General features: G+C 37.4%; 1 protein-coding gene across 2 annotated transcripts; it reads left to right on the plus strand.

The window, feature by feature from the left end:
- Positions 1–450: 450 nt before the first annotated feature.
- LOC128318918 (uncharacterized) lies at positions 451–10476 on the plus strand. Of its 2 annotated transcripts, none has more exons than XM_053237090.1 (6): positions 451–539; positions 1123–1401; positions 5011–5289; positions 5627–5674; positions 7236–7370; positions 9539–10476. In XM_053237090.1, exons 1-6 carry the CDS (start codon positions 476–478, stop codon positions 9589–9591), a joined length of 858 nt encoding a protein of 285 aa, XP_053093065.1. In that variant the 5' UTR covers positions 451–475; the 3' UTR covers positions 9592–10476. The 2 variants fall into 2 exon arrangements, with proteins under 2 accessions (XP_053093065.1, XP_053093066.1); XM_053237091.1 differs by having other exon boundaries at positions 5017–5289.
- Positions 10477–14228: the final 3752 nt, after the last annotated feature.

The following is a 14228-nucleotide window of genomic DNA, read 5'->3' on the forward strand; positions in this document are numbered from 1 at the left end:
TGTGATTTAAACTGTAATCTGTATATAAAATCACTGTAATTCATCAACAATTACACAATTTGAAGATCAAGCTTCACACAAGTGAGTCTCCTTATACACAAATTTACACAAACTCAGGAGTGAGACGTAGGATAAGAACAGAATTTTTATAAACCCCATATTTCTTGCGTAAATGATGCTGAGAACGATTTCAGAATAAATTTCTTTTTATTAAGTTTGATAAATGAGGCTTGATGCTGGTGCACAAATAACATTTTTATTTTTATTTTGTTTTGTGCACAAAATGTGTCTTCCTAAAAATTGGAATTAAACAGAAATTAAAGCTTTTAAAAAACAAGACCCGAGGCTCAGACAGAAGCAACTGCAGTATGTTTTTCTTTAGATGCAGCACAGCAGTCTGTGTGATGTCACTTCCTCTTTCCGGTTTATAAAATCAACCCCAAACGCTCGCACATCAGTTTCCTAAAGGCAGTTGATGATGTGGCGTCTCTCTGTAACCTGTCTCCTGCTCTGTGTCTCTGTACACACGGCTCACAGTGGTGAGTAAAGCACAATACACTTTATACACAGCTGTTATAAACAGGACACATTACCATTGGTGTTGATTCATTTTCTATAACAGTAGCTCTGACAGTAGTGCAGCTGCAAATTGTTTCTATAGTAACAGCTCATTCACAGTGATGTGTACAGCAGATGCTCCACATTAACACATTAAAATCACGTGTAATCGTTGATATGGTGAAGTTTTCTGAAGGAACGACTGTTTATAGCTTTGTGTATAATGTAAGTGAGAACACGAACTAACTCGATTCACCAACGTTCCACATCATTAAATGTAACTATAAATGGAAAAAGTATAATGTAGTTCTTTAATAAATCAAACTTGTAATTGTTGGTAAATCACTGTGGTATAAGAGGAATAAAACACTTGGGGACGTGCTGTTAGAGGAAAATAATCAACTTCAGGGTGGTAACAGTAACTTTGCCACATGAAGAGTGTGTGACTAATGACGATTCCTGTATTTATGATCATTTATAATTTAGTGTAAAAGCTGCAGGTGGTTGCTATGGTAATGTTTTTACATGCTGATCACATCTCAGTGTTTATTTTTGTTCTTACAGCCATTTACAATCAGGGAGGCACAGAGGGGAGTAACAGTGTTCTCTTCTGTGAGAATGATGGTAACGTGATTTGGGGTAAAGGTGTTGATGGAGGGAGAGGGGACATCCTCACTGCTCAACATGGAGAAGAACCCATTAAACACAACCCTGATCCAGATCACAGATACAATGTGACAAGTGAATTATCACTCCAGATAAAGGATCTGTCCCTCTCAGACTCGGGGATTTACTACTGTAACTCTGTTCCTGTAGTCAATCTGACTGTCACTCCATTAAAAGGTGAGTGTAACATCTGTAACTGTGTGATTTTGTATCGTTCTCCTTTCACACAGGTGAGTGTGTTACATGTTTACATGTGTACAGTGGTGTGTGAGTCTTTCTCTGATTAGAGATTAGATTAGAGAGCTTTACTGTCATTCTCACCGTGTACAAATCTACAGTAGAGTGAAACAGAGTTCTCCAAGGCCTGGATACAACATACAACACACACACGCACACACAAACACACATGCACATACACACACAAACACACAAACGCACATACCCCAACACACAAGGACACACACACGAACACACAAAAACACACACAAACAGATACACACACGCACACAAAGACACACACACAACACACACACAGAGACACACACGCGCACACACACAAACGCACATACACCAACACACAAGGACACAGACACACACACATGCACATAGACACACACACAAAAACACACAAAAACAAACACACACACAAACAGATACACAAACGCACACAGAAAGACACACTCGCACACACACGCACATATGCACACGCACAAACACATGCACACAAACACACACACAGACACGCACACACACACACACATGCACACACACGCACAGAGACACACACATGCACACACACACACACACACACAGACACATGCATCCACGTGCAGACATACACATGTACACATACACATGCACAAACACACACACACACACACACACACACACACACATGCATGCACAAAAACAACGATGATTAGACAATTAGAAAAAGCAGCAGTGCACAAAAGACAACAAAGTACAAGACAATAAAGCGACACTGTGCAGGAATCTGTACAATGAGGACAATACAATAAACACAACACTAGACATTAAACACAACACACAACACCACAGTTATAAGTGTAGTAAGAGTGTGAACATGCAGTGTGTACAGGAGTGTAGTGTTTGGTTATTTGTCCTGTGTTATTCTCTGCACTAAACCCTAAAGCATTGTGTGAAGCAGGAGGAAAGAACAGAGGAAATGTCCGTGGTTAATGTCGAGGGTTAATGCGGCTTTAAAACATGAAGGCTGATGTGACTGATAGAGCTTTACTTTTACAGCCTTTATTTCAAGTTCAAGTTTATGTGTCATATATACAAGTGTCAGTGACAATGTACATTGAAATGCTGTTTGTGAGGCTTAGGTAGTCTACAGCAGTACAATAACAACAACAAATAACAAGTAACAATAACAAAAAACAAAAATACAAATAAGGTGCAGGTGCAAGGTTGAGGTGCAGGTTTTGCTTTTGAGGTAGTGTAATGTCGTTGTGCAAAGTATGCAAGGTTTTAGAGACAGTTTTTTACAGTTTATTAAGGGTTCTGATAGCCTGCAGGTAGAAGCTGTTTTTCAACCTGCTGGTTCTGGACTGAATGCTCCGGTATCGCCTGCCTGATGGCAGTTTGATAAACAGACTGTGTGCTGGGTGACTAGGGTCAGTTGTGATTTTTCGGGCCTTCCTCAGACATCGCAGATGAAAGATGTCCTGAAGGGATGGAAGTTTGTTGCCGATGATGACTTCAGCTGTTCTCACAACTCTCTGAAGGGCCTTGCGATGGAGGAGTGAGCAGCTGCCGTACCATACAGTAAGGCACCCCGTCAGGATGCTCTCAATGGTACATCTGTAGAAGTTTGTAAGGATGTTGGGAGGGAGACCAAAGCTTTTGAGCTTCTGTAGGAAATAGAGCCGCCGGCGTGCAGATTTAACTACTGATGTGGTGTGCAGAGACCAGGACAGGTCGTCGGAGAGGTGCACACCAAGGAACTTGATGTTCTTAACTCTTTCCACTGCAGAACCGTTGATGTATAAGGGGGCGTGGCTGACCTCGTGTGTCCTCCTGTAGTCCACAATCATCTCTTTGGTTTTGCTGACGTTGAGGCAGAGGTTGTTGTCATGGCACCACTGTGATAGTGCTCTCACCTCATCTCTGTAGGCTGTCTCATCTCCATTTGTGATGAGACCCAGGATTGATGTGTCATCAGCAAATTTAAAGATGATGTTGGAACTGTGTTTGGCAGCACAGTCGTGTGTGAACAGAGAGTATAGGAGGGGGCTGAGAACACAGCCCTGTGGGGCTCCTGTGCTCAGGGTAAGTGTGGATGAGAAACGGTTACCAATTCTCACCACTTGGGGTCTGCAGGTCAGAAAGTCTATTATCCAGTTGCAGAGATGAGAGTTCAGTCCTAAATCTCTGAGCTTTGTGATGAGTTTTGATGGGATGATGGTGTTAAATGCAGAGCTGTAATCAATAAACAGCATCCGCACATAAGTGTTTTTCTTGTTCAAGTGCGTGAGGGCATTGTGAACGGTTAGAGTTCACTTCATAACGATAGAGGTCAGTGCCACAGGTCGGTAGTCATTCAGGCAGGTGACAACAGTTACACGAGTCAGCCAAGAAAAAGAAAGTTTATATAAAGAAACCTAACACCACACTACACATACACACACACACACTGTTATTTAGCACATACCACAGTACCAGTGAATAAGAGTAATGTGAATGTGTGTATTAGGGCTGTGTGATGTGACACAAATATCATATCATGATACTTAAACACATTTCTACAATACACGATATGTATCATGATGAAAACATTATTCAGAATAAACAGATAAGTTTTCACAATCCCAGGATCAATATCTATGTGTTTCTAATATCATAGAGCTATAAAGAACATTTTATCAGAACACAGGTAAGAGCAGGTTTTCGTTCTTTAGATACAGCCTGTGTGATGTCACTTCTTCTTGCTGGTTTGGAAAATCTGACCTAAATGTAATCATCAGTTTTGTAAAGACAATAGCTTGTTCTAATACCTTATCGTTTCTATAGTAACAGCTCGTTCATAGGGACATGTGCGGCAGACGTTCCACATAAAAATAAACGTAAGAAAAACATGTAATGATGGAGATGGTGAAGTTTTCTGTAAGGGGACATTTATGTAACATTTACGGAAGGAGTCTCCAGTGTGAGCACTTTGTAACAGTGAGACGTAAAGCTGTAACTTTACGTTTTCTGACGTCTTCAGGACAGAGGAGTTTACGCTTCTTTGTGGTTTCTCAGTAACATGACAAGCTCCATTTTTTTTTTGTCTTATTAACTTCAAGAGAGAAAAAAGAGAGGCTGGTGAGGGAACGACTGTTTATAGCTGCTATAACATAAAAGGAACAGAAACTAATTATAAATATTTTTAAATTACAATGTATGATTCCTTAATAAATAAAAATTGTAATTTAGTAAATCACTGTGGTATAAGAGGAATAAAACACTTGGGGACGTGCTGTTATAGGAAAGTAATCAACTTCAGGGTGGTAACAGTACCTCGTCACTCAGTATTGTACTGTAACACACACACATACACACACACAGGCTTTTTTATTACTTACATAGGAGGCACTTCAGTGTCTTAAACTGGAAAAAAAATTGAAAAAAAACATGTCGGGAACTTAGAAGTGAAAAACATGAGGATTTTGTGATGGTTGCTGTATTTACTTTCTTTCATAATTTAGTGTAAAAGCTGCAGATGGTTGCTATGGTAATGTTCTTGCATGTTTTTTAAAGTTTTTATTTTTGTTCTTACAGCCAGAGTCAATCAGAGACGCACAGAGGGGAGTGACACTTTTCTCTTCTGTGAGAATGATGGTAACGTGATTTGGGGTAAAGGTGTTGATGGAGGGAGAGGGGACATCCTCACTGCTCAACATGGAGAAGAACCCATTAAACACAACCCTGATCCAGATCACAGATACACTGTGTTAGATGATTTATCACTCCAGATAAAGGATCTGTCTCTCTCAGACTCGGGGATTTACTACTGTAACTCTGTTCCTGTAGTCAATCTGACTGTCACTCCATTAAAAGGTGAGTGTAACATCTGTAACTGTGTGATTTTGTATCGTTCTCCTTTCACACAGGTGAGTGTGTTACATGTTTACATGTGTACAGTGGTGTGTGAGTCTTTCTCTGATTAGAGATTAGATTAGAGAGCTTTATTGTCATTCTAAGTACAAGAGTGTGAACATGCAGTGTGTACAGTAGTGTTCACACACACACAGTGAATATTTTGGTCATGGAATATGTGTAAATGAGCACATGAGCACATGAATGTGTGAGTAAATGAGAACATTAGACTGATACACAACACCAGTATCAGTATCTATGTGTTTCTAATATCATAGTCTGTCTGTTCTATTTCTAGACTCCTCCACTAAATCCTACACAACTGCATCTACCATGAACAACACGGGTGAGAGCATGTTTTCTTTCTTTAGATACAGCACATCAGTCTGTGTGATGTCACTTCCTATTGCTGGTTTGAAAAGTCAGACCTAAAGGAACTCGTCAGTTTTGTAAAAACAGTAGCTCATTCCAATGCGTTATCGTTTCTAGAGTAACAGCTCCTTCACAGGGACTTGTATGACGGACTCTCCACAAAAAAACATAATAAAAATGTGTGTAATTGTTGATATGGTGAGGTTTTCTGTAAAAGCTGTAGGTTTTCTGATATCTTCAGGACAGAGGAGTTTATGCTTTGTGGTTTCTCGGTAACATGATGTCATGGTTATGCCAAAATCGGCACTTGACAAAGTTTCCCATCAGCCCCTGCACATCACATGACCTTGTCCCATGTCTCACTGAGCACTCACACCTGTTCTGTATTACCCCTTATCAGCAGCCCTACTTAAGTCCTGGTCTCTGTATGTTTCATTGTCAAGCTTTTGTCGTGCGTGTGTGTTGTGTGTGTTCCACAGCCTTGATCATACTCTGCCTGTTTTTTAAAAAAATGTAATTTGGTAAATCACTGTGGTATGAGAGGAAGAAAACACTTGGGGACGTGCTGTTATAGGAAAATAATCAACTTCAGGGTGGTAACAGTACCTCGTTACTCAGTATTATACTGTAACACACACACACACACACACACACACACACACACACACATGCATGCAAACAACATGTAGTGTAAAATTAGAAAAAGCAGCAGTGCACAAAGGACAACAAAGTACAAGACAATAAAGCGACACTGTGCAGGAATCTGTACAATGAGGACAATACAATAAACACAACACTAGACATTAAACACAACACACAACACCACAGTTATAAGTGTAGTAAGAGTGTGAACATGCAGTGTGTACAGGAGTGTAGTGTTTGGTTATTTGTCCTGTTTTATTCTCTGCACTAAACCCTAAAGCATTGTGTGAAGCAGGAGGAAAGAACAGAGGAAATGTCCGTGGTTAATGACGAGGGTTAATGCGGCTTTAAAACATGAAGGCTGATGTGACTGATAGAGCTTTACTTTTACAGCCTTTATTTCAGTTACACGAGTTAAAACCAAACAGCCAAGGAAAAGAAAGTGTATATAAAGAAACTTAACACCACACACACACACACACACAGACACACACACACACACCAGTGAATAAGAGTAATGTGAATGTGTGTATTAGGGCTGTGTGATGTGACACAAATATCATATCATGATACTTAAAGACATTTGTATGATACACGATGTGTATCATGATGAAAACATTATTCAGAATAAACAGATAATGTGTATTAAACAGACATGAATATGAGTTATTTCAGTGTTAATGAATGTGCTTTGTGTTGTTTGTCCTCTGAACGCTCACTCACACTCACATGAAAGTAAAATCCTCCCACTCGAGAGAATTTTTTATTGTGTCCTGCAGGATTCCAGTCCTGATCACAAGCACACACCAATACCTGTTCATATCTGTATCTGTTTAGAACACATCATCTGTTCATTCCCAATAATGTATTCACATTCACTTCCATCCCTACAGACAGCGTCAGTGAGGAGAACAAGTCCACACAGACGACTCCGACTAGAAGAACCAGCACCGGAGTGACTCACACTGAAAATGGAGCTTCTCAAAAGAACATTCCCAAGAGCAGTACAGAAGATATCTGGACGACAAGTGAGTATGAGAGATCCAGTCCACTTTTCACACATGATCAGAAGTTTTTCTGAAAAACATGTGAAGTTACATTTCAACGTGTCCTGAATAATATAATAATCTGTGATCACACTATTAATGAATTGTGTGGGAAAATCACATCTGAAACATAAAACCTCATGACCTACATGTGATGATAATAATAATAATAATAATAATAATAATAATAATGATAATAATAATAATTATAATGATAATTTAACACAGCCTCACATCATGGCTGAAACGGACTCCATTTCCCATCAGACACATTCATTTCCATGTTCAGGGTCACCGGACATCTAATTACACACCAGACCACAATCACACACACCCCTGTAAATCACACACACAGATACACACACACACACACACACTGTGAAGTCTCACTCCAGACCTCTGGTTGTGACGTTTCCAAGCCTTAAAATTGTGTGTTGATTTCCTGGTTCTTGACTTTGTTTGTTTGGTTCTGTGATTCTCGTTTCGCCTTTTCTAGTCTGTGCGCTGATCACATGACCCTTGCCTGGTTTTTATTACATTTGTGGAATTGTGTCTTGGATTATCTGCCTGGTGTTAATAAAGTTAAGCTGCACTTGTGTGCACGTCTCTGCTGCCTGACATCATCATATCATCCAGCTCTAGTCTGTAGCTAATGTTTATGCTAATGCTAGAAATGGGAAAAATATTAAATCAAATTAAATGTTCTCTCTTTTTGATTAAATTTAAGGATCACAAGAGCGTTTGTAGTCTTTTAGAGACAAAGCGACACAGAAACCAAGAAAACAATATTATATTACTGCTGTTATCTTACAATATCCTCCAGCAGAACAGCGTTCACTCTCTCATCATGTTCATCGAATCCTGACGATGTCACAGCCGTCTGTGGCTGAGAGTCTGAGAGAAATATTGGCAGTGCTGTCTGGGTGGGAGGAGCATACTCTCCCTCCCCTATCAATCACAGTGACACTAGCCAATCACGGGCATCTCATGTATGTGGAAGAGGGTAGATAGCGCTTTCCTCCAGATGTGTGTTACTCCACCCTGTGACACAGCATGAGCTGGTGGGTGGGAACTGGGGAAAGTGGGGAATTAATTAATTATGAAATTATTACGTAAAGATGGAACATTAACAAACATTAATACACACATTAATACACTCATTAACACACACATTAACACACATTAAGGCATTCATTAATATAACACACAGATTAATATGCACAGTAACATGCACATTAACACACATTAATATAGTAACCCACATTAACACACACATTAACACACAGTAACACACATATTAATACACTAACACACATTGATACACACACCAACACATGCATTTGTACACACATTAAAACACACATTATTTAATTAATTAATGAATGAAATTATTGCATAAACAATCTTGTGATTAGCTCTAAAATGTGAATAGTAACACAGAGGCTTAATAAAAGATGGAGCTTCACGTTGTCTCTCGATCTGATGATAGAGTAAATTTAGGACGTGTGAGACTGTAACACTTCTGCTTAACTTCATCAAAACCACTGAATAACCACAACACCAGCGCTCATCACTGATCACACTCATCACTGATCACACTCATCACTGATCACACTCATCACTGATCACACTCGTCACTGATTACACTCATCCTCACGTCATTTCTCATATCTACTCTCACCACATCTTCACAGCTCCAGTGTACTGTTTACTTTAATGTTCCCTTAAACAACATTATTCACTTCTGCATTGAAATTAAACAATGAACTTCAGCATTAACGTACTGTAAAAGTTTAACAAGTAATTAACAGCTGTATTAATCATGTTCCACAACATTTAATGTAACTATAAACGGATAATTTAAATATGAAGTGGTGTTCTTTAGTTAATGAAACAGTTGTAATTGTTAGTAAATTGTCTGTGGTATAAGAGGAATAAAACATACCAGGACGTGCTACAACAGCAGAATAATAAACTACACAAATGTTTTGAGAATATTTAGTGTAAATTAGTGTTTGTTTCAGAATCGAGAGGCCTGATTATAATTTATTTCCCCATGTGTTATTTAACTAAAGAAAGGAACAGAATCACAGCATTGTGTTTCTGAGAGTGAGGAGATAAATCAGTGATCAGACTGGATTTCTCTGCAGGTAACCAGCAGAACCGAGCAGAAGGAGTTTACTGTCTGCCTCCACATCCATGAGTCCTGATCACACACTAACACACACACTAACACACACATTAACACACACATTAACACACACATTAACACACACACTAACACACACATTAACACACACATTAACACACATTAATAAACACATCAACACATTAACACACACATTAACACACACACTTAACACACACACATAACACACACACTTAACACACATTAACACACACATTAACACACACACTAACACACACATTAACACACACATTAACACACATTAATAAACACATCAACACATTAACACACATTAACACACACACTTAACACACACACATAACACACACACTTAACACACATTAACAGACACATTAACACACACACTTAACACACACAAATACACATTAACACAGACATTAATACACACATTAACACACATTAACACACACATTAACACACACATTAACACACATTAATACACATTAACACAGACATTAATACACACATTAACACACACATTACCACACACATTAACACACATTAACACAGACATTAATACACACATTAACACACACATTACCACACACATTAACACACATTATCACAAACATTAACACACACATTAACACACACATTAACACACATTAATAAACACATTAACACATTAACACACACATTAATACACACATTAATACACACATTATCACAAACATTAACACACACATTAATACACACATTAATACACACATTAATACACACATTAATACATTAACATGCACATTAATAAACACATCAACACATTATCACACATATTAATACACACATTAACACACACATTAATACATTAACATGTACATTAATACACACATTAACACACATTTATGTATAATCTCATTCTCACACTTTTCTTTCCTTTTGTTTCCTTTGGATTTTTGCTGTTTGATAGTAAATTTATGTACTTTTTTAGAACAGAATGTAACAGAGAGCTCTCTGTCTATAACTCTCATTATTAATGTAATTATTACATCAAACCTTTATTACTGAATTATTAAACTGTAGTGTGGAATATCTGCACTGTGTTTCAGTGAAGTCGATTTCATAATGTCCATTTCCACATTTATTCTCTGTGATCTTTAGTTTTGTGTAAATCAGGAGGAACGTAAATAAACAGTAAATATATTAAGACTTCAGTGTAACTGGAAGGTGTGATGTAGTGTAAAGTGTACTGGGTTTAGTTTCATCTACAATAAAGTTCATTTAGGCTACATTTATATTCAGTCTCATCTAATAAGAAGTTTATTCACATTTAGAGAGACAAAAACAGTTGTATGCAAAAGTTTGGGCACCCTTGGCCTAACAACATTTTGCTGATTTTTGAAGTGAAAAGTAAACACAACTTCTGAATCAAATTATTACAAAAAAAAAAAAAAAACATTTTTCTGCAAATCTTAATGCAGAGTTATTAAAACATATAAATAAAAAACTATGGGTTCCAGTTTTGAGATTGTAAAAAAACATCAGAACCCTAAATTCAAATCTCAGAAATATAGACTTTATATAAATTAGGTGGAGCGTCTGGGAATCCCAGCGAAATAAAGAATGTGATGATTTGGGTTTATGCTGTAAATGATTATACGTGTAGTGATGTAGTCAGGAATTCATTTCATTTATATAAACTGTATATAAAATCAACAATAAAGTGTTGAGAAATTTTCCATCTCTTGTTTTTTTACACTGGTTTGTGCTTGTTCTGTTGAGTTCTGTTCTGCTTAATGCAGCAAATTTAACAGCATCTTATCAAACCACAGCCCTGAAAAATAACAAGCAAAACTAATCTGTATTTGAATACACTGAACTGTAGAACAAATATAACATTACATTAATAGTAAAATATTTTAGCCCTGTGCTGCACACCGACGCCCTCAGGCAACTGATTATTTATTGGTCCCTCAGGCAACTAATTATTTATTGGACCCTCAGGCAACTGATTATTTATTGGTCCCTCAGGCAACTGATTATTTATTGGACCCTCAGGCAACTGATTATTTATTGGACCCTCAGGCAACTGATTATTTATTGGTCCCTCAGGCAACTGATTATTTATTGGACCCTCAGGCAACTGATTATTTATTGGACCCTGATACTCCCCTCCTTTTTTTTCATAAGTTTGGTTGATCATGTGTTAATGAATTATCCAATAACCTGCAACATATGGTATGATGCAACACTTATGGGCGTGACTTCCTTTTAGGAAGAGGTACTGCTGTGGTGCATGATGTGCACCAAAGGCAAATTATCCATCATTATTTACAATGAGAAAAATGTGAAAACAAAAATATGTACTTGTGCAGGAATGTCTCTGGAATCATATGGGACAGATTTTAATGGAATGTTTTTGAATACTAGGGGTCTAAATGAAAATCTTTTACTTTTTTAAGTCCATTATTCAGGGATTTTAAGTGTCATAATGAAAGAATCCCATATTTCGGTGGCTCAAAATAAAAATTCATGCAGTACAGGGTTAGATCATTTATGCCAATAACTTCAGTTTGATCTGTGACGTTTTGTACTAACCAAGGAAAGAGCTCTGAGCTAGCTGATATAAAAATAGCCTTTTTATTATTTATCTTACTTTGATTTTAATCTTACTGAGACCTAGGTGTAAATTTTAAGTTTTAATTTAAGACTATGTTGAAACTATGTCCTTTGGTACAATTGTTCGATATTTACTAGCTTATAAACTCAACTTACATTCAAACTGCGCTATGATAAAATTTCAGTTTCCTTTTCAGTATTTATATCTGACTGCACAATTATTTGTTTTCACAAAAAGGTGTGTATGTGACACCCTGTTTGTGTAGTCACAGGAATAATTTGTATTTTTCATGTATTTCATTATTTTATTGTGTTTATGATATTGTTTCAATTACTGTTATTATGCTGAATGGCGATGTGTAATACCCTTAGTGGACAGTAGGGCGAGACGCTGTGCTGAACAGAGACTGTGTCTTCAATGGTGAGTCGCGTAGAGGAGGCCATTCCAATTTGTTTACGAAAACAGTGTTTCACTCGCGTTTCATCCGCGACAGATCTGATGTTAATATAATGAAGTCTAAATGGTTAACAGCTCCAGCACACTGATTACCCATAGTAATATGAAGTTTGTTGGGTTTAAGCTTTATAATTGTGTGTTTGAAACAGAAAGATTGATGTATTGAGTGATTACTATGCGAGTTAAGATTTAAAAGTATGTATGTTAATCGTTGCCTATATATTACCTATTATATTGTATGTATAAATAATCTTTAAATATTATTATATATCCTGTTGGTAGCTGTATATTACAACGTTTTAATGATATTTCTTCTGATTAAACATGTTTGCTTTTATTCATTAATTCTGGTTACATGCTTATATCATTAATGGTTCGCTCAACTATTCAAGTCCGCAGTGATTATTAGGACACTTATAACTGAGACTGTAATACGATATAATGTCTGCTTATGGGCAAATGAGTTATCTGAGAAAGATAATGAGTACAAGAAGAAATGCTCTGACAAGAGTTATTCCACATATGTTCACTGATGTTTTGAGTGATTCACATATAAGTGACATAAGACACTGATTTAATGATTGTAATAAAACATTACAAGAGCGACTCCGTTCCTGAGAGCAGCACAACCATGTCTGTCTCTTTGTTTATTCAAACAGATTTTACTGCAGCACTGCCAACTGGACAGCAGGTGTGCTACATGTACTTTGTTGTCCTCCATTTTGATTCCCTGCACTGGTGATTCCCTCCACATTGCTGTGTGAAGAGCGCCACACTGTGTAGAGTTTAAACAATGAATATGGTGTTTATAAGTATACTTGGGATCAGACCACCCTAGGCCACAGTTTGATGATCGACTATGTAATTGTATTATCGGATTTGCGACCGTATGTTCTGGACACTCGGATGAAGAGAGGAGCTGAGTTGTCAACTGATTACCACCTTGGATCAGATGCCAGGGGAAAATGCCAGACAGACCTTTACATCGTGGACGTTTACATCTGTGCCTCTTTTTTTAATTTAGTTCAAAGGTTTGAGACTGGGAGCTAAATCTCTAGCTGAGAGCTTCTTGTTTTTATTTATTTAATCACTTCCCTGGGTGAGATCTCTCCACGGTGGTGTGATCATTACTTGTTTATGGTTTGGAAGTGATTGTCTCAGTGACAGTGAGAATTTATCTCTTTACGTTTACAGTCTGGTTCCACCTCCTGTTCCACATCACTGCATGTCTTCATGATTTCCGGAATTCTACAGCAGAGTTCCTGCTACTTCCTGTCTGAGTTTATTGATGGTTTAATGTCCCATGTTTCAGTGAATACCCCCACCTAGTGGTGAAAATATAATCAATTTCCTCACAGTCAGAGATAACCACCCATACCATCGTTCTGTTCTAAGACTTCAAGATTTAAAAGAAAAGTAATAAAAATAATAAACCAACTAGAAAAATGGCTTTCCTCATGATTTCATTCATATTATTTCTCCAATATGATCTAAATTTCTGATTCTCTTAGTTCTTGTTTTTCTCAGTGTGAAGTTTATTTTAAAGGTGTTCACCATACATCTGACCTTAACCACTAAAATATTTGAAATAAGAGGTAAAGAAATGAATGGAATTATA

Source organism: Pangasianodon hypophthalmus, chromosome 9 (assembly GCF_027358585.1).
Source record: "Pangasianodon hypophthalmus isolate fPanHyp1 chromosome 9, fPanHyp1.pri, whole genome shotgun sequence".
NCBI classification, from domain to species: domain Eukaryota; kingdom Metazoa; phylum Chordata; class Actinopteri; order Siluriformes; family Pangasiidae; genus Pangasianodon; species Pangasianodon hypophthalmus.

Coding starts and splice junctions, on each gene's coding strand:
- LOC128318918 (XM_053237090.1), top strand. CDS start 476: ATGATGTGGCGTCTCTCTGTAACCTGTCTCCTGCTCTGTGTCTCTGTA. Junction 540..1,122: donor TGTACACACGGCTCACAGTG/GTGAGTAAAGCA, acceptor TTGTTCTTACAG/CCATTTACAATCAGGGAGGC. Junction 5,675..7,235: donor ATCTACCATGAACAACACGG/GTGAGAGCATGT, acceptor CCATCCCTACAG/ACAGCGTCAGTGAGGAGAAC.